The 20,918-nt window shown below is 40.9% G+C and overlaps 1 protein-coding gene and 2 long non-coding RNA genes across 5 annotated transcripts; 2 read left to right on the forward strand and 1 right to left on the reverse strand.

Moving 5' to 3' along the window:
• Positions 1 to 757: 757 nt before the first annotated feature.
• LOC121067500 lies at positions 758 to 4,891 on the forward strand. 3 transcript variants are annotated; one of them, XR_005818320.1, is made up of 5 exons: positions 758 to 989; positions 2,693 to 2,806; positions 3,093 to 3,185; positions 3,272 to 3,568; positions 4,168 to 4,891. It is a non-coding gene; the product is annotated as an uncharacterized LOC121067500 (long non-coding RNA). The 3 variants fall into 3 exon arrangements; XR_005818319.1 differs by having other exon boundaries at positions 3,272 to 4,891; XR_005818321.1 differs by having other exon boundaries at positions 3,102 to 3,185; positions 3,272 to 4,891.
• LOC121067501 lies at positions 1,621 to 12,586 on the reverse strand. Its single transcript, XR_005818322.1, has 3 exons — positions 6,404 to 12,586; positions 2,772 to 2,923; positions 1,621 to 2,701 (listed from the first exon to the last, which is right to left on the reverse strand). It is a non-coding gene; the product is annotated as an uncharacterized LOC121067501 (long non-coding RNA).
• On the forward strand, positions 5,841 to 20,128 carry DESI2 (desumoylating isopeptidase 2). The gene is made up of 5 exons (XM_040552069.1): positions 5,841 to 6,036; positions 12,593 to 12,665; positions 14,485 to 14,578; positions 15,266 to 15,407; positions 17,311 to 20,128. Exons 1-5 carry the CDS (start codon positions 5,998 to 6,000, stop codon positions 17,542 to 17,544), a joined length of 582 nt encoding a protein of 193 aa, XP_040408003.1. The 5' UTR covers positions 5,841 to 5,997; the 3' UTR covers positions 17,545 to 20,128.
• The last annotated feature ends 790 nt before the right edge of the window (positions 20,129 to 20,918 follow it).

Here is a 20,918-nt window from a genome sequence, read left to right on the forward strand (position 1 = left end):
TCTGCTATGTAAATGTTCATTTTTAGCCACTACCTGCATATTAAAGAAAACAAAAACAACAACAGCAAAAACTGTCTGATTGTTTTTCAGAACTACCTCAGAAGCAACTCTTTTTGTTTCTGTTCAGAATGACGGATCTTGTTTTGAGTTTTATGAGAACAGAACAAATGAAGGATGTATGAGCAGAATCAAATTTTAAATAGCACTTCTAAGAATTACATTGTTTGGGCTTCTAGTCATAATGCCATTTATCTGTTCAGAGTGAGGATATTAGACCCAAACTACAGGTTACTGTCTTCTTTAATGTGAAAAAGTGTAATGATATGGGGCAAAAAAAAAGATAAAATGCTGACCATTTGTATTTTTAAAATATTTTTTCCCCGGGATTTCCTTTTGCTTTGGTGTTAACAATATTTTCACTGTTCCCTAGCTCTAACTTAGAAATGATTCTGATATCATTCTCAGAATCCTTGACTTCTCCATTTTTCAGATTAGTTCACAGCATAAATACTTACTACATAGTCTCAAAACAATGAGGCAGCTACAAAAAAAGAACCACACTGCTTGTAAACACAGGTAATCTGAAAATCTTTGAAAATGTCCTATCATGTTATGTTTTACAAGAACTTATGAGAGTATAGTTTCTATTGAAGAATTTTTGCCTTCCTTTTACATTAAATTAACAATTTTGTATGTTAACATTTTCATCCGCTCCGAATTCTAAAAAAAAATAAGTTGATCTGTGTAATATTTAGTGTAGTACCCCACATTCCATATATTTTGGGGAATATACAATAAACCTGAAAATTCTGACAACTCAATAAAACAAAGTTCACGTTTCCTTATTGAGTAATTCTACTGGCTACCCTTACACTTGAAACCAACAAGTTTCCTGTGCCAGGACCTTTTTTCACAACCTGAAAAAAGAGAGTTTTGGCTTTTCTTCTCCCCCTCTTTCAAGTGTACATGCTTGAACCCCCAGCAGAGAGGTCAGTTTGAAAACGGTGAGGACTGGTTAATGCACTGCAGTTTCTGCAAAATTCCTTGCTTATACTAAACCTACAGTAAAGGGAAGACTCTTTTCAAGTCTTCTCTAGCCTCTCTCAAAGCTGTAAGTGTTCCTTTTTATCCTGATTTTTGCAGAGACATATTACCTACGTTCAAAGCCCTGCTGATACTGCTGGGCTAACTCTTGTTGAATGTGCTTTTTCCAAAGCACGGCATGTGTAAAAATCCATATTTACACACCCAAATGCTCACAAATGTTGACTCTACTGCTGAAAAATTAATCATAACTGCAAATGTACTAAAATTTTACAAGATAGTTCAAGTGTTACCTATAACTACAGAAGGGTTTAAATAATTTTAATACTAATTCTAATCTGTTTAACAAGAACTTAAATCTTTCATTAAATATGCAAGGATGGGTGATGTTGGGAACTGGACAGTTTCATAAGATTCTCTGCCTTTGCTCTCAATTATGAAAATAACCTAACAGCTTTTCTTATTTCAGTTTTTGAGATTTAAAAGCATTCTTTGCAGTCCATATACTAATAATGAAAATGCATCAGCTAGTAAACATTTCTAAATGTGACTATTATTTAATATACTAAATTTGTTTTCTGTGTTCTGTACAAAAGATACCTGGTATTGGTAAGGTTTTTAAACAAAATGAACTTCTAAATACCCCAGTGCTTTTTATTTAAAACGGGCTTTATTCTCGAGCCTTAATCAAATGAATCTTGTTTATTAAAGGATGGTTTTGTAAGCACTTTTTATATCTCTATAGTATTATTTCATGTATTTAGTTTCATATATAAAGGGCATGCTAGTCAATGTAACTTTAACTTGTATGTTAAAGGTCAGTGGTAGCTAGTAGTTTTTCAACAGACATCTTCCAAGTTGAGCTAAGTTAAGCTACAGGTGTGAGCCTCATGCTTGAGTTAGCTTCACCTCTTTATGGCTTTCACTAGCTTACCTGAAATATTAGCTTTATTTTTCAATGTAAAGTCTGATAGAAATACTTGTGCAAAATTTCCACTCTGTAGAAGGTTTGCAACCAATTCAGTTCCAGAAATGAGTAGCACAGTCCACAGAGGGAATATTATATGTCCTTGAAGGCATTTTTTTTGATACTGCATGTTTTACTGATATTTAACAAATGTTAACTCTATCTTAATAGCATGTATTTTGATTATAAATCCTCTCAAGCTTATTCACTCCTTCAGTATATAAATGTAAGGGTTATAATATTTGTTATAACAGTTAAGTCTTACTTGCATCTATTTTTTAATTCCAGCTGAAGACGTTTTTGCACTTCTAGCCAGAATTTTCTTATCATCAAGTTAAGATACCTTGCAAAGCTTATGCTGTTAATGGCAATTTTTCTGTTTTTCCTAAAATAAGTTTAATTAAACTCCATAGTAAATAAATGGTGAAATTCTTACAATCACATTTGATGTTCACAGTTTACGAAATTTTTCATAAAGATTATAAAAGCTGTAGAAATCTGGCTTGAATACATGCACATTTTTAAACATTGTTACTGATTCATTTTGCATGACTCATATCCCATCTATTTCTGTACAGTTTGTACCAAGACTGAAATCAGAAAAAAAAACAGTAATCAACTTAGAAATCTCACCTGCAGTGAAAATCTGTTCCTACTGAAGTCAGTCTTCCCTTAAAACAGGTTGGTCCCCTGGGCTGGAGCACAGATGAGAGCCCTCCAGTTCCTCCCACAGCATTTGCCCATCTGTGTTTCACCTTACCTGTGAGAATGTCCAACGTGTGAGACGCACAGGAGGTTTGTAGCAACACCTGTGTGGGGCACTCTGCATTCCTCTGTGAATCTAAGCTGCCTTGGTGTTCTCTCAGTTCTCCATTACGGCTGAAAACTGGTGTTCCTCTACTGTTTCTGTATCTTTGAAAACAAAACAGACAATGGCGTTTTCCATAAAGACAAGAACACAGACTGCTCTTTTAAATGCATTTCTCCCATACAAGCAATTTAAAATGTTATGGTATAAACTAAATGTCATAAAACTTCATAGATGGACAGACAATGATTTAGTTTTTTGCTCTTCTCTGAGATTTCCCAGGTTCCAATGCAGGGCTCAAGAAGCTTGGCTTTCATTTTTACAAAGCAGAAACGCTGGATTTCACACATTAACACTTCTTTTGAGGTAACAGTGCCCACTGCTGACCGCTACCCCCTACCCTAAGATGCCTAAAATACATACTCAAGGGTCCTAGAAGTAATACCTTGTAGGAGACTTATCCTGAGCAGCCTGTGCTGCATTCTGACATGGAAAGAAGAGCTTGGCCTGACTCCTCTCCACCACCTTCTCGTAAGACTTTCCAAACTGTAGCTACTTATGATCAAAAGTCATCTTCAAGGAACAAAGAAGACCCCATGAGCTTAAGAACTTTGGTCACCACAGTTACTCAGCCAAGATGCCGCTTATTCTGTGCATGCCGAGGTAGCAGCATCAGTTTCAGCTCCTCTGTGCCATCAGCACACAGGGCCTGGAATAGTCAGCTGCTTTTTTGGGACCTTACTTACCAGGTACTTACTGTTCTATCATTGCAATCTTCTGATTTCTCATCAGTAAATTCTAAACTGCTAGCCATTTCTGTAGCACCTCCACTTTGGTACCAAATGTGATAGAAATTTATATGGTAGAAAGAGGTTTTTTGCGTACTTTAGTGCCACGTACTGTAGTGTCACAGGTCAAAGTGTCTTTTACCATCATCACTGGTGCACATCCCTGAATTAGTTAGTAGTCCTGTAGTTGCCACTGTTGCAGAGTCTGTAATATTGTCCTTGTTTGTATCCATACTAAGCCTCAGGAAATCATGGTTTTCTACCCCTTCATCACTGGAGAGGTAAGGTACTTGTTGCAGATCTGGAGTGAGATCTTGAAAATCATATGCTGTCCTCTGATGATATCTGAACATCCAAATTGCCAAACTGATCATAGTATCTTGAAGTAGACCCATACCATACTTGCTCACTCTCCAAACTACACCTATAAATACAACCTGGTATGAAATATACCGTCTAAGGCATAACTTTCTGCAGCATTCACATATGCTTAACATTGTGGCTGACACCTAGCTAATCTCCAGTCTTTTTGCTCATAAGGATTTTCCTGTCTTTTGCAGATAATGGCATGAAAATATCACTGTATCACTGAGGAAGACAGAGATATAGCATTGTGGTACTACTCTGTGTAATAAGTCTAATATTTAAATACCAAAGTTCAGCTTCCAAGTCAAATAAATGACACATTAGAACCTTTTCAGCCTTCTTCGTATAAATATGGATTTTATCTCTCTCCTATCACTACAGGCTAGAAGTTACGTTTTCCTCTTTCTTCTTGACATTGCATCTTGTAGATAAGGAACAAGCAGGAGAATGAAGAAAATCATTCGCTAGAAGTCACTGCAGACTTTTGTACTTTTCTTTTCCAGTTAACGCATACTGTTAGTTGGAAATGAAGTCCCTGCCTTTTCAGAGGTTTTTGGCCCGTGCTGTTTTTAAGACACAATCATATTTTCCACAGTATTCCCTGATATGGAAGCAGCTTCCTTCTACAAAACCCTTTGGTTTCGTAACAGCCGGCTTGTTTCCTAGCTGCCGGCCAAAGGAGCAGATGAAGAACATGACCCAAAGGAGTTACGGGCATCCTGTCCACAGGCTTACAGTTTCACTGGCCAACTAAGGGATTACTGCCAGCAGCACTCAGCAGCTCAGATGGACCCGAGGTTTATACACCAGTCTCTTAGGCATTTGAATTATTTGACAACCAGCAGCCAAACCTTTGATTGGTTTTTGCAACAATACCATTTTCTCTAACCAAGTATCACTCTCTGAAGAGGGAATGGCCTCAAGTTACCCCAGGGGAGGTTTAGGTTAGAAATTAGGAGACATTTCTTCTCAAAAAGGGTTGTCAGGTATTGGGACAGGTTGCCCAGGGAGGTGGTGGAGTCACTGTCCCTGGGGGTGTTCAAGGAAAGGTTGAACCTCATGCTTAGGGACATGGTTTAATGGGTGACAGTGGTAGTAGGGTAATGGTTGGACCAGATGGTCTTGTGGGTCTTTTCCAACCTTAATGATTCTGTGGTTCCATGATGCTTCCGTTAACTGTCTGCTTCAGTTGCTCTGTAGTACTGGAGGGAATGGAGCTGTTTTGCATGCTAAAGGGCTCTTCCCCCCCCCCGGGGCACTGCAGCTGACCAGCAACGAGGACTTTTAGCTGGGAAAAAAAGTGTGCAAACACCTAAACATCTGCTGCCAGAAAGGGTAACAGGAGCCGGAATGCTAGTGGGGTGAGGTATGTCCTCCCTGCTGCAGCACCTCCTTGTCAAGGGGGCATCCTATTGTGAAGGGCACCTTTTATATAGTAGTTTACACGGTTGTAAACGGAATCTGCGCCTCAGGTTAGGCGCTGGAGGACAGAAAACATCTTTCCTCTTACTGAGAACCCCACCCCCGCCGAGCCCCAGCGATCCCTCGCCCCCAACGCCACAAGATGGCGGGTCGGGAGACGCTGCGCACACCTGCGTGGAGGCGGTGCCCGTGCGCGGGACACGCCGGGAGCTGTAGTCCCCGCCGCCGCGGCGGAAGGCGGGGGCGGGGCGCAGCGGCTCCATTTTGCGCCCACCGGAGGGGGCTGCCCGGCGGCCGCCGCCGCTCGCTCCTCGCAGCCCCGCTGCCGCCTTCTCCCCTCCCTCCCCTGCGCCCCGCTCCCTTATCGCCGCCGGGGCGGGGCCCGCTCCCCGTTCCCGTTCCCCCCCCCCCCCCCCCCCCGCCGCCTGCCCGCCCGCTCGCTCCCGGCCCCGCCGCCGGCCGCGGGCGAGGCGCCGTCCCCGTCCCTCCGCGGCGGCGGCTCCATGGTGCCCGCCGCCCCCCGCCGCCCCGCAGCAACAGGCAGGACGAGGAGGAAGCGGCCCCCGGGGGTGCCCGCGCCGCGATAGCCGCCCGGCGGGGCGATGGCGAACCAGCTGGTCGTCCTCAACGTCTACGACATGGTGAGCGCCGCCGGGGGGCTCCCCTCCGATAGGGGTGACCCCCCCCGGGGCTCCCGGGAGGGAGGGAAGGGGCCCGGTGGGTGCCCGTGGTCCGCCCCCCGGGGTTGCCACCGAAAGTTTGGAGTGTGCCGGGGGAAGCGCTGCCCTTCGCGGCCCTAAAAGCAGCGGGGGTGTCCCGCCGGGCCCCTCTTCCAGCAGCACGGTGCCTAGGGGTGGCCGCTGGCTCTGCAGGGATAAAAGTTGCTTGGCGCGCCGTCGGTGGGTCTTGTTTTTAATAGACAGTAATTCCCGAACAGCTTTGGTATGGGCGAAACTTGGCAGAAATGAAGGCATTGCTTCAGCCTGGTTTGCAGTCCTATGAGCTCACCTTCCAACTCTCCTTGTCTGTAATCTTTCTGTGACACCGACGGCAACTGTTGTGTTGTCGTGGGTTCGGCTGGAAGCTGCTCAAACGCCATGGTAACAAATGAGGTGTAAGTACCTGCACAGCACAGGCCACGCGGATAAGTAATATTAGGAAAATATTATCCGCTAATGCCTTTCAATCGCTGGGAAGTGGAACAAGTACCACGAGTTCTTGTCTGCCCATGTTTTGAGTCAACTGGTACAGGGACAGTAAAATTTAACAACTAGCTTCAAGTAACAACATTGTTTGTGTTACTTAGTTTATTTTGGATAGGCTTTCCTTCTGCTACTGCCACCATTATAAAGTAAACTTTTGGTGTTTTGAAAGGGCAAAGGTGTGTAGCGTAGAGTCTGATTGCTGGCAGAGAGAAAATGCATCTTTGTGCTTGGGAATACTCAGGCTCAGGTGCTTGAGTGTTTACTAGCAGTTAACAGGGAGCTGTCTCACTTGAAACTAAAATTATATGCTAGATGATATCAGCTAGTCTGATTCCCGTCATTGGTTTCTATGGTAAGTATTGGAGCGGAAGAAAATAACGTCCCTGCCAAAGGAATCCCTGTTTCACCTCCCGTGCCTGACTTCTGTCCCCAGCACGCATAACCTGTTAGTCCTGCTTTGGTTTTTCTTCCTCTCCGAGAATGGGGGGGAAGACTGGAGACAGGAGCAGTCCAGTCACTGTGACTCCTCAGAGAGACAAAAAGTGGGGTTTTGCTCACCTGGTTGTGCACATATGTGATGCCTTATGACAAAGTCAGCGTGCTTTATTTATGGGAGACTTAAGGAGAATGGGTGCTTTGTGACATGGATATGCATGACTTCTTTGGGCTACAATTTACAAACGTGCACAGGAGGAGCTCTTCTAGTGTTAAAAGAGCTGTTTTTATGTATATTAACTATGAATACTTGAAAGTAAAGCCCTGCTTCTTCCTCTGTACAAGACTCATACACGAGATGTTATCTTCAAAGTCAGAGGCTTGACACACGTCTGACTTGTGAACGGGGAAGATCCAGTGTCCTTGCAGAGGCGTGCGTGGTTGTGCCAGGGGTTGCTTGGGCCCTGCTTACAGGCAGCCATGAAAACTAACAGAAGAGATGGCCTCACGTGTAAACACCTGCCTAGAAGGTGATGTGATGGTGTTTGAGAAAATCCGTTCTCGCTGTGAGAGCATTTGGGTGGGGGTGGGGGGGTGGCTTCAGTGCTGCTTCAATGCTTTGTCACTTATTTTTGGGACATCTTTGCAGGAAGCTGCATCTTCTAGGGTTGAGTCTGGTGGTGGGTTTTATTCAGTTTCCCTAGCAAGTCTGATAGGAGCAGGGGGAGCAGCCGGAAGGTCATGCTCATAAAAACTAGCCTCAGTTCATGCAGAGGGCTCTGACAGCTGTCCTGTTGTGACTGGGAGGGCTCTGCCAGCAGCAAGAAGTAGAGGAGTCTGCAAAGCCAGCACCTCTGGTCAGCGCTCACTGTCCAAAAGAAGCAAGCAACAAGCGGGCTTACTAGTGGATGTTTGGTCACACAGGGGTGGGTTTTTGTGCGCTGGTCTGCAGCTGTGGTACTTGTCGAAGCTGTACATCACCACAAATTATACATAGTGCAAGCTGAGACGCCTGAGCAAAATATTTCTTTATCCTACTTCAGCTATGCTTGTTGTTTTATAAAGACATCTATGTTATTTGACAGCTAGAGAAACAGATTTCCTTCTGACTGGAAAGAAAAACTGAATTTCTGACTGTGTCTGAAAGCCACTGTGCACAGCCTCGAACTCTTTCACAAACTATGTCTCAGTCCGTTTAAACTGGTTTGAAGCAGGAGCTTAAACTAAAGCCTGACTTTCATGTTGCATAGCGTTTGTTACCGCATGAAGAAAGCCTACTGAAATCAATGGTAATGCATCGTTTGGAGCGCTAAGTGTGAGGGGGAGAAGGGACAAATCTTTTATTACAGCTGTTCTGAAGTTCTGTTTGTTCATCAAAGGCTACCAATTGTGTGTTGAGGCACTCACAGGTTTGCTGCTCTCATTTCTGGCGTTTCACATCACTTGGAGGTGTGTTTTGGGGGAGGTTGGGCTTTGGTGAGTGTGGGGTTGTTGTTTTTTTTGTTTTGTTTTGTTTTTTTGGAGCGAGAGAACAATATTAGTCACGTGTTGACAGAATCAACACTGCTGCAGCTTCAGCAGTTGTAGGAACAGCTTCGTGTTAACCTGGGTGCTAGCTGTAGCTCAGTTCCTGAAACAGCCACTTACATGTGCAGGAGACTAATGGGTGACCTCACGGCTGCTGGAGATCCGTACAGGACTGAGTTGGTTCACTTCAGAGCATGTACCCTCTGCTTCCCTTAGCATTTGAGAAGGAGAAAACCTGGGATAAAACCAGAGGCTGAGGAGCGGTGTGTGTGTTGTGCTTGAGAGCTTACTTTCTTGTAGTGGTAACTTCCTGGAGGGAAAGAAACTTAAGGGCATGTTTATGTGCTTCTGTTCATGCCTTTGAAAACTTTTTATCATAAAAAGGGTCATAAGAAAACAGCTACTATGTTTTGAGAACTGGAGTATTTAATATAGTAAAACTGCGTTTTTCTTTTTTTTTTTTTTTAGGATTCTAGCATTTTTGTGCCCAAAGTAGCATCCTCTTTTTCACTTGTAAAGCTATAACAATCTAAAGTATTAACATAAATGAAAGCTCTGAAGAGTGTAACAAAGATACTTTTGAAGCACTGGGATTAATGTGTTTTTCATTTCAGTGACTTTTTTTAACGGCTTTATTGCGCGCACAGAAAAATAGTTCTCTAATGTATGTATCAACAAAAGTATTAAACATGAATCCCTGTTTCACAGGACTGACTGACTGCAAAATACTGAGGATGTGGGACTGTGCTCTTACATGTTCTACTGTGGTAAAATTCAGATCAAAACTAGATGAAGGGAATCTGTTTTGTGTAATGAAAGCAAGGATGTAGCCTTGGGATCAGTTCGGGATTCCAGAGTTTGTCATATTACTGAACCAGCGAGCTGTATATATGTCATTTATGGGCAATCTTTATTTTGTAAGTTGTATGTTATCTTGCCAGCTGCAGCCAAATTCAGCATACCGGAAGCTGCATTTTTCCCGTGTTCCTTTCTTTAGTGAGATAAGGCATTTTGCTCAGTGAGAGGATGTGACCCACCTTCCAATAACTGATCCAGATTAAGTAATAATTAGATCTAATTACTGTTCCTAGGGGAAAGTAATTCTGCCTTATTGAAATTCTTCAGTTAACCTACTCGGTTCTTGCTGGAAGTGTTAAGTGAAGTGCTGTAGGCACTTCTTTCAAGCTGCTAACACTTGTTAAATATGCTACCACTGCTCAGTTTTTTGGAGTCTAGTGAGTCCCGCGTACTGAAGTGCTGCCACTGATAAGGGCTGCTTGCTGGGATGGCGCTGAACTTGCTGCACGCCTCGCTGCGGCAGCTTCCCATCCCCTCTGCCTCTGTAGGGATCCCTGAGGCAGCTTGGTGAGCCGCTTTCCTGTTGTCTGCCTGTCCTGTGTTGGATTTCACAGGGCTGTAAGAGGGGAGGGGAGTGAATAATTGTTTTTTCCTGCCTGGTAGCAAACGAGTGTTATTACTGGAGCGCTTATGGGATGTCTCGTGTCGCTTGTGTTCCACTGTCAGAGAGCTGCGGTAGCCTTGCGTGTCAGTAACGGGTCTGGTGTGCGTGTGGTGCAGGCGTCACTGGGAGGCCAGGGGTCAGACACAGAATTTCCTGGCAAAGGGGGTGGCCTGTGGAGGGCTACAGTACTAAGGACCCTCTCTCGCTCCGTTTGAGGTTATGGTGATTTGGACATACTCTCTCTAGGCAAGTGTACTTTTTCCCTGTGCTGACAAATTACATGTTGAATATTCCAACAGTTCTGATTGTAAGGATAAGCCTAAAACTATTTTGAAATGGTGAGCTGGAAAAGCGAGGAAAACTGGCTTCAGAACTGAAGCAGATTTACGTTTGAGAATCTCTTGAATTTTCCTGTGGATTTTAATTTCACTTCAATGAACAGAACCTATTTTTTATGCTCACAAACTCATTTAGTTGGGCAGTCTTACCTTTCTCCTTGCATCCCTTGTTCTTATGTTCTCCCTGTTCTATTTTTCTATACAGAGCAAATCTAACCCAGTGTATTTCTGGAGGTAGCTTGACTTGAAAAGTCTGATTAGATGCATATGGATGAGCACTCTGCTTTTTCTTCTGGGGAGAGGAAGGAAAGAATTGGGAAGCCTTTAAACAGATTAAGGTGATGGTTTCGTGTAGTCATCCATACCACGCTGACTAGCACAGTGATCTGTTAACAAAGCCGAGTGTGAAGCTCACTCTTAAGCAAACTGTATCCACAGATCTCAATGACTGTTAGCTTTCGATAAACATAAGGAGCAAGACCTGCCTGCTGCTAACTCGTGTTGACAAGATGTCCCACAACTGGCATGTCTGGAGACGAGATCATAAAATCCTTAGTCATTGAAGTCTTGTGCCTGCAGCGCTGTTGTGAAGTTTAGGCTGGAAAAAATGGGGTGCTGTTGCTTGGCTACTGCGGGTAACTGAAATTGGGGGACCACTTACTCTAGGTTTTGACAATCCTTAGGATAAGGATGATTGTAAAAGCCAAACGCATCCATTTCTGATGCCTGAAAACTTGTAACATTTGGCCTGACTTGCTCTTTTTGCCATTTAACTTCCTTTTATTTTCATGAACAGCTTTTCAGTCCAAAACTTAGTGAGAATGCTCCTCACTGGAGGAAAAATGGCTTTTTCTCCAACTGCATGTTAAATGCCAGGATGACTAAAATGTCTGTGAATTAATGTACCAACCCCAGTTAGTACACATCAACAGTGTGACATCTGTAACCTTTTACATTTGTATCATCGGTTGTGATGTTTTAATAGTGACTTCGCATCAGAAAGCGCTTACTGTGTCAACAGTTTGTGCAAATAAGATGGATTTTTCTCCTTCCTGTTTACGAAACAAGTAATAACTTGCTGAGGATGCTGCCTCAGTCTGTATCCTGACTGCCAGCTGACTCTTTGAAGTCTGCTTTGCAGAGCCTTGCGCGGTGTGCTTCAGGTCTGGGTGACCTGGGAGGAAAGTTCCCACTACTGGAGTAATTGACAAAATAATGTTTTTCATGTATTTTTGAGAGTTTTTTTTGCTAGTCAATTTCAGCTTTAAGAACACTGCTTAGACTTTTTTCTTTGAAGTCTTTGTTTGAGGTTCCTCTTGAAATTGTTTCACTCAGAATTTTTTTGCTCCTTGGAGGCTGATATTTTGAAGGTGGTGATACAGCCAAGGAAAGTCAGTAACCTTGAGGTTTTTATTTTTTCAAACTCTGTATGCCTTTATGGTGTTGAGGATAATTGTTAACTCCTGATAGGCACTCACTGCTGCTACTTTTTAAATAGAAAATAGTGCCAAGGAATTTTTTCTTTCCTTTTCCTTTTTTTGGGGGGAGTGTGGTTTATGTGTTAGAATTAAAAGAACCCAGGAAGTGATAATTTTGAAATACAGCTGTAATCTGTTTTTTATCATAGAAGTGATACAATAGAAACACATACTAGATGTATGCAAAGGTCTTGCACCTGATGTATGGAGACAGATACATCAGGAGTCTGAGAGTTTAGGCTATTGTACGGTGATTACCAGTTGAGTATTCAAAGACGTAATACAAGGTAGTTTCATCTTAAATATCTCTGAGCGTCTTGTCATCATCTGGTCATTGCTCTAAGTGACAATTGGTGTGTGTATGTTAGTCCTACATTTTGATGTTCTTTCAAAAAAAAAAAAAAGTGCTCCTGCAAAATTATTGTAGTTGATTCCAGTATATATTCAACTAGTGGAAAACTTTTGTAAGTTTTAAATTGTTGACAAATAAAGAAAGTTGATTTGGATTTCTCCCAAATATGGTCTCCTTGGTTGACAGGCAGTGACAGCACTAAAACATCGAGTAAAACCTAATGGAATTAATTGACTGCGTATAGTTGGGGAATTTTAATAGCATGTTCTGTTCCTGTTTAAAAAAAAAATGGGTCATGCAGTTTTGTTTTGTGGTTGGCTTTTGTGCTTTTGATGTGCTGTGAGAAGACAAATCTGTATTGTAAACTAACTACAGCCTTTTTGTTCTTCTTTCTTTTCAGTATTGGATGAATGAGTATACTTCTTCCCTTGGAATTGGAGTATTCCATTCAGGTATAGAGGTGTATGGCCGAGGTATGTACAAGAAAACCATCATTTACTCTTTTGTTTGTCTAAGTAACGGTATTATTCAAACAAAAATGGGTTTTGGGTAGTGAGGGAAGTCTGGCTGCTAAAACCTGTTGTTTTCAAGTTCTCATCTCTTTTGCCTCTGGGGAAAAAAACACACTTATCAATAATCTGGTAGTCATCTTGTATTCTTATATAAAGCTATGTAACTATGAAAAAATGTACATTTTTTTCCAATAGAAAGAGCAATATTTGTCTTGGGTTTAGAAATGCCTGTTGGTAAAACAAATGTATGCTTCACATAAGTATGATGGATCATGATTTTTAGTATTTTGCCAGCACTTGTGCAAGGAGTTAATTTTTAACTATAGAGACTGATCTGTTGCGGTCCATTTCTTATTGGTAGATTTGTTTGTTTTAAGGAGAGTTTATTTAAAAGGTATCTCATGCATACTATTTATTTACAAAAGATACACCGCTGATAAATAGAGCAATATGTTCTGGTTTTGCCCAATGGGTTGTACTCTGGGAGGCAGCTTCCTGATTTACGTAGGTCACTTTCAATTCCAGTCGTGACCAGAAGGGGTGCAAGCTCAGGTCTGAGGTGTTCATGCCTAGCAGTAAAACCACTCTCTGAGGTGATGGTGTTGCTAAAAGTAGTCTGATTAAATATATATTTACATATACTTGAGTTCTTTTTTGTTTTTTTTTTTGGAATGTGTTTGGAGTTGAGGAGAAGCAACAGAGATGGTGAGCTGATCCAAAGACCCCGTTGTGCAAAGTATCTTAAGCTGTAGGTGTTGCAGCTACCATAATAGTAGCGTTGTAACTGGGTTTGCAAGTGTTATCAGAGGAATGGAGAGCTGATGAAATACAGTGCTTACCGTTAAAAACTGTTTTGAATTTCTTCAAATTCAAACCAGAAAGGCCTGACTCCTAGTAGTGCTGTGCGTGAAACCCAGTCCTTGAGCTGTGCCAAATCCACGTCTCCCTTCCTGTACAGCTTGTAACAGCTTTCTCATATTAGGTCGTGCCCCTGCTAGAACAATGACTTGCATTTTTCACAGTACCTCAAACTTTATTTATTAACCTGTTGTAAAAAAAGGTTATCCACAAAGCTGAATGCTAGACTTGGATGATGTATTTCAAGTTTTTAGGAAAGGAAGTGTGAAGTCATGCTTAAAGCTTTTTATTATACCCTGGGTGTGGTGTGGTGTGTTATCTTACAGACGCAGAAGGAAGTTAAAGCACACTGATACCTTCATGAACTGTAAGGGCTTATGCCAGCAGATGTTACGTGCAGTGCAGATCTGTGCACTGGTTTACTTTCTTCTTAGAGAAGAACACAGGATAGTCTAACTCTTGCATATCAAGAAACTCAAACGTTTTAGGCCAATACTAGTTGGCAATGCGTACTGCTGTAGCATACCATCAGACCTTTGAGGATGCTGTACTTTGAATCCCTAATCTGTGAATATTTAAGTAGACTTCGGAGGTAAGCGCATGTAAAAAACATTGTTTTCATTGTATAAGTGAAGATTTAAAAGTTAAATTGAAAATCCTACCGGTTATATACGCTTATTAATTAAGCCTGTATGCTGATATAGGAAGCTTTTTGTCAATTTTCACTTAAGTTGACTTCGAAGTTAATAAAACTATTATTTGCCAGTTCTTTGCGTTTGTTGCCTTGGTTTCTAGGTTTAGATCCTTGTGAAGTTCTCATCGACTAGAAGATCCTTGCAATTGATATACCAGTTGATGAGGTCTGTTGTTCTTTACTGTCATTTTATGTTGTTATTTTTTTAATCTGAGCTTTCTTTTTCAGAATTTGCCTATGGTGGTCATCCATACCCTTTTTCTGGAATATTTGAAATTTCACCAGGAAATGCTTCTGAGCTAGGAGAAACGTTTAAATTTAAGTAAGAAAAAAATATATTTTCTTGTTTTTGAGAGGGTATGTTAAAAAGACAGCTTGTTGAATGTATTTTTAAGGATAGCTGTGTTAAATGGTACCCAAGGATTTCTGACTTTGTTTTCTTTTCTTTGAAAAATGGGAAAAGGTGATGACAGCAAAAAAAAATTATTTTGAGCATACCATTAAATTACTTAACTGTGCTTAAAGTATGTGGACTTGTAGCTAGCTTTTTATTACTGCTACCATATATACAGTGGGGTAACTTTTTCAAGGTAGTGAAATTTTTATACAAAGGTGAAGGTGTTGCTTTTCAAGGTATCCATGTCTTTTTTTTCTGGTTTCTCAGTGTGGTTGTCTTGACTTTCCTTGCATTACAAACTCTTGCCTATTCCCAGCTGTCTCAGATAAACAATATCCTTTGGAGAAGAGGGGAAAATTGCAGCCTGCACTTCTGTGAGTTAAGTTGCAGAGAACTTAAGTGAAATACAGGTGGGTGGTCAGCAAGAAAATAACCTCATGTAAGATGGAAGTGGTGCTGTAAAATGCAATAGGGGAAAAAAGTATATTATTCTAAGAGGGCAGAAAGATTTCCCCACCTGCAGTAGGGTAATTTTTGAGCATTTTGAGAACAGTTACCTACTTATTTTATGGAAGCCTGATCATCTTCTAATCTCTCTGTTTCTCTTTCTAGAGAGGCTGTGGTTCTAGGCAGTACTGACTTTATGGAAGATGACATAGAAAAAATAGTAGAAGAGCTTGGAAAAGAATTCAAAGGAAATGCTTATCACCTAATGCACAAAAACTGCAATCACTTTTCTTCAGCTTTATCTGAGGTAAACAAACACGAGGGTCTATAGAAAGGTGCATCCCAGGTGGCTACAGAGCGTCATCTCCTTCCTGTCCTTTGGATTGTCTGGCATAATTTCCAGTGTCTTATCTTTGTTACCTTGGGTAAATGTCACCATTTCTTCAGATTTTTGGGCTTATGTCCAAAATGCAAGATTATGCTGCCAAAAATGCTAAACGTTGTTACATGTAGTTTGAGTTCCAGAAGGGGGGCAGGCGTTCCTAATTGAGAGACCTAGTAAAGCAGGTATTAACAGGATTGCAGGACCTCTTCAGATTCTTCACAGATCACTGCAGGAGACAGACCCACATGCTGTTTTTACCAGTGTTCCCTCACAGAGCCCTCACACCGACAATAATTTCTAAAGTTACGATGTGCTATTAAAGAATAACAAAAGCATTGAAATTTCATAGATGAATCTGCTGTTTGAGAGGCTTTTGTCAAGTTATCCCTCTGCCAGCACCTGTGTCCTGGTCATGTAGATACCTGTGTGGGCGTACAAAAGTATCTGGTTGTGGAACTGAATGGGCTTTGCTTTTCCCTCTCAGCTTTATTTTAACCTTACCAGTTTGCCAATAGGATTGAGTGCCTGATCACTCACGTGCTTGTACCAACACAAGAGGAAGGGTGAGGAACAAATAACTCAGGACAAAGAGGGGAATGGCACTTGTGTTTTCATTAGTAGTTGCTAACCTGTGCTTGTCAGAATTTATTCTAATGGTCATTGAGGCCTTCCGAAAAAGGGATGGCTTTGTTTTCCATGGCTAACTTCCATAAAACTTAACTATTCTGGAGAAAGAGGAGAAAAAAAAAAGGAACAGTTAATGGCACGCTTACTGTATAGCCTTTGCTTTGTGTAGTCTGATCTTCCACTGCTGCTGGAAAATTTTGAGGTGGGTGATTCGTGTGCAGCACTGGTACAAATAACTAGTGTGGCCCACTGATGAAGCTGCAGTTGGCGTGACATCTGCCCAATATGGCCAGGCATTTTCCATACTCTTGAACTGCATGATCATGTCGTTTCTGTTTTATCTCATGTCCTATTTAGTGTTCTAGCTGCCTAAAAACCAGGGATATAATTACAAATAAAATGCTATTCAGTTATAGCAGAGTAACATTCGTGTTAGCTGTGATTTTCTCCAGATTTGCATTGGAATAAGTAATGCTCAAAGTGAACATGGAGGCAGTTAAATAAAATAGGTCACTCCCTGAATAGTGACAATGAAAACATTTAATGACTGCTGTGTAGTAAAAACAAACATTTAATGCAAATTTATATGTTTTTGAGGGGTTGAAACTAGCTTTGTATAATATTGCTTCTCTTGTTCTAGTGATCTTAGCAGCCTGCGTGGTGTGAGATAGTGATCTCTTTTCCAAAGTCATCAGAGGCCATCATAGTAAATATCCTCGGTTGTGTGTGTAACTCCACGTAGCTGTAATATGAGCACTGTCTTTTTGACTGCTTGATTTCAGGGTCCACGTCTGTAATAGTGAGCTTTCTCCTTCAGTTGCTGTTTCTGAGGAATTGTCTGTGAATACAAAATAAACCTTAACTCATTTCTGTGCCTCTTATAGAAACTATTCAAAAAGATCAAGGTGGTTGGGCTTTTCAGGACTCAAAATAAAAATACAGCCCCCACGTTCTACCCCTCAGAAAAAAAGCAGGACCACGTGTCAGACTTAAAGTGGAAAACGAGTCTCTGCAAATTGGGTTGGTGTTTTTACTGATGGAGCAAGTTGTCTTAGTGCAGCTGAGTGCTTCCTGAGTGGTGGTTGTGATGCATAAATCTAAGACTGCTGCAGCCTTTGCTTTCTCTTTACAGTAATGTAGCTTTGTTACTGCTGAACCAAGAAGACAAGTTAATCCTTTCCTTCCCCTCTCGCCCTAGATTCTGTGTGGAAAAGAGATTCCACGATGGGTGAATCGTCTTGCCTACTTCAGCTCTTGTATACCGTTTCTCCAGAGCTGCCTGCCGAAGGAATGGCTAACTCCTGCAGCCCTCCAATCTAGTGTTAGCCAGGAGCTACACGAGGAGCTGGAGGAAGCTGAGGATGCAGCAGCATCAGCTTCCTTGGCAAGCTCAGCATCTGGGTCTAGAACTGGACGTCACACCAAATTATAAGTCCTCCTCCTCCAAAGTTACAATGGTTTGAAATACTTCAGTTTAATCTCTCCAGCAACTGACTTCCTGACAGAACATGAGAGCTGACTCTAGAACACTGTTTTTATATGCAAAAACGGCTCTCATCAGCCCCTGTTTCAGCTCAGGATTATTTATGTAGTGAAAAGAATTGCTGGGAGGAAAGGGAAGGATTTTATGTGAAGCCACCCTTTTCATTTTCACCTGTTTGATAGACCTGAGTTAACCGAACATCTTGTATAAAGCAGAACTTAAATTATTTGTTTACAGTATGGTGTACTACTGTTTACAAGTCCTGTAAGGACTCCTGCCACCATGGAAGAAGAGAGAATACGTGTTTTATTAACTGTTGGTATAATTCAAAGGCAGTAGTATTATGCCCTGGATGAACTCTCCCCTTTGTTTTCAAGATTTAAGGCAGGTGAAGTTTAAATTTCTGAGAAATGTAGAAACTGCTGAATACTATATATGCGAACAGGGTACTGTACACTTAAAGTGGCTGATGTAAACAGGTAGATTCCAGGATGTAGGGAGACTGATTTTGTCTAAGATCTCTTACTGAAGAAGTATGACCTCTACATTAATGAAACTGTGGATTTTTGCACATATGAAGGGAAATTTCTATCTCATTACACTGCACATTGATCCCTAATGTTTTTTTTTAACTTAGCTATGTAGTTTGCATCCTAACTTCCGTCTGTATTTACAGTCTACTTCAGCCAGGATTTAGACGTGTAAATATCACCTGTTGAAAGCATCAACAACTTTTTTTTTGCTGTTTGCTTTACTTGATTTAAAACTTGTATATAAAAGTTAGTACTTGTATTCTTTTTTTTTTTCCTTCATGTAGTTTGAACAGTGTAATACAAGCCATTTATGGTTGGGGAATGGCCTTGCTTTCTGCTGCTGATTTTTGCTTCATTTGAGTTTGTAAACATTAGTGTTTTTTTTTTTTTTACTTATATATTACTGCCCAGTCGTGCAGATTCGCACAAATTATAGAGAAATCCTAATTTATTTTCCCGCGGTTTCTGTCTGTGGCATTAACTTTCTTGTCAGATGTAATGAAGAAAAACCTGAAAATTGCTTATGCACCTGCGTGTTTACACAGCAGAACCCACTAATCTGCACACATAATTATATCTGAAGGTAAGAGATGCTATTTTCTAAAATACAGAAGTATGTTTGCTGGTAGATTATAATTAGAGCTGAATTATAATTAGTGATCAGAATATATAATGGAATGCCTTATTCTTGTTCACTTACCAAGAGAATTAATGGTTCTTCCAGTTATTAGTGTAAATTAGTGAGGTTCTATTGTGCACATAAGGATACAGTAGCACAAACATGAGGGAGGTGAGCTTGTGTATTTTGTAAGACTTGCTGCCTTAAACTAACAAAAACATCTGTAAACTGATCAGCTCTCAAAGAAGTGTGCATTACTAGAAGTATAAATGACTTTTACGAGCTTTGGTTTTGATTTGTTGCTGGGTTTAATTTTTCCTTAAGTGAAATACTGACTCTATAGTTTCTGTTACTTAAAAGGGGGAAAAAAAATCCTCTTATGAGGCAAGAATGCTTAATGTTATGTACTCGCCTAGCTAAGCGTAGTCAGTGCCGTTGAACCCTTCAGGAAGGTGCAGTAGGTTATATTCTAGTAAGAATTCATATGATGGCCAACTCCAATTCATGTTAGAAATGAGCAAGAAGTCTTTCTGCTAGCCTTTGGGCTGCATCATTTGTAAGACGGTTGAAGCTTTCACTGATCTGTGGTACATTGTAGTGACAGAAGGAAATGCTAATGTTCAGTTCTGAGGGGGGGGGGACAAGAATCAAGTGCTACTTTTTTCTTGAAAGAGTGGGATAATGGTAGAAGTCTTGCTAACTGTGCTTTGGTACGTGTTCTTATAATCTCTTCTACCAAGTGGGAAATGCTTAAGACTGACAAGTCTATCACAATATCTGTTTGGTCTCCAGAAGTTGGACATACTGACTCTCCCTGATTGTTTTTTCTTTAAACTTGAATCTCTGAATTTGAATCTCTGAATTTGAGTTCTTTTTTTCCTGTTGTGAAAATGAACATGGTGGTCTCCAGTCAACTCTCAAGCATTAGAGAAGGAAAGATCACACTACTTACAGCGAAGGTGACAGACCATAGATAAGTTTTGTCTCTCCTGTGCAGCTGTGGTAGGAATGTGACTAAGTCTCTTGGTCAAGGCAGGTCCTTTATTTCAGCTCAGGGTTGAGGCCACTGATCTAGCAATGTACTGTAGCTCTTCCTAGGCTTTAGGAAAAATAAATAGAATGAATTTTCATTGCTACCTAACTTTTATGTACCAAAACCAGCTTTTTAGGCTTCTAATATATCCAGAGCTCTAGGTCACAAATCTCTACACCTTCATTAACCCACACAGTTACAGCATGTACAATGCAAGAAAGCGACAGATCACAGCACAGTTTTTATTTAGAAGTAAAACTAAGAATATTTTTTATAAAGCAGACTGGAAAGTTTGTAACAAAAACGTTCATTTTATCGGTAGCTGTACAGGTGAAAATACTGTCTTATGCTCCATTTTTTTTTTGTTTAAATACCATCCATTTGTAAATCCTGTGAGGAAACTGACACGTGAACCCTGAAGGTTGTTGGGTATTGCATCGAAGCAAGTGGTACTGTAACTTCAACCATGTGCTGTGAACTCAGCCTCTGCTGGATGCCTACAAGAAGTCACCCTGCCAGTGGTTACTCCGATTTGTTAGCAATAGAACAAGTTACCTTTCACCAGCATTACTGCCAAGCAGGGATTACTTTAGTCTACTAACAACCACACTGTGCTAGGACTAGGACACTCCAAAATGCTGTGAGAAAGCTGGACACCTGTGGAGTCTTTTCCATCAAAACGGGTAGAAAAATAATTCACTACTTCAGGGTTCTGCTCTGTTTACTTTCTCATTGTTGTTTAGTTTTCTGTAAGGTAGTACTTTTGATACGTAGTGTATTCTTTAACTCGGTTGTTTTATTTAAATGGCATTTTCTGTTCAGCAAGCCAAAAAAATCCAATGTACTGTCAGTGTGCACCAGTAACTTCAGAGTGGCTTGGTAAAAATATACTTGCATTACTTCTAAAATTTGCAATGCAATTCTGATCACTATTGATACATGATAATTTTCACTGTTGGAAGTTGGTTACAAGCTGAATATTCACTGATGCATTTTTGGTAAACTTGTATTCAAGTTTACAATACTACATAGTATTTGTATAAAATTCAAAGAATTTTGACTTTTGTTACCTGTACATGGCAACAAGTTGTCTAGCATCTTAAATCCATCAGTTTATTAAAAATACTTTTATAAAAAA

This window comes from Cygnus olor, chromosome 3, assembly GCF_009769625.2.
Source record: "Cygnus olor isolate bCygOlo1 chromosome 3, bCygOlo1.pri.v2, whole genome shotgun sequence".
Taxonomy (NCBI): domain Eukaryota; kingdom Metazoa; phylum Chordata; class Aves; order Anseriformes; family Anatidae; genus Cygnus; species Cygnus olor.

Coding starts and splice junctions, on each gene's coding strand:
- DESI2 (XM_040552069.1), top strand. CDS start 5,998: ATGGCGAACCAGCTGGTCGTCCTCAACGTCTACGACATG. Junction 12,666..14,484: donor TATAGAGGTGTATGGCCGAG/GTATGTACAAGA, acceptor TTTCTTTTTCAG/AATTTGCCTATGGTGGTCAT. Junction 14,579..15,265: donor GGAGAAACGTTTAAATTTAA/GTAAGAAAAAAA, acceptor TTCTCTTTCTAG/AGAGGCTGTGGTTCTAGGCA.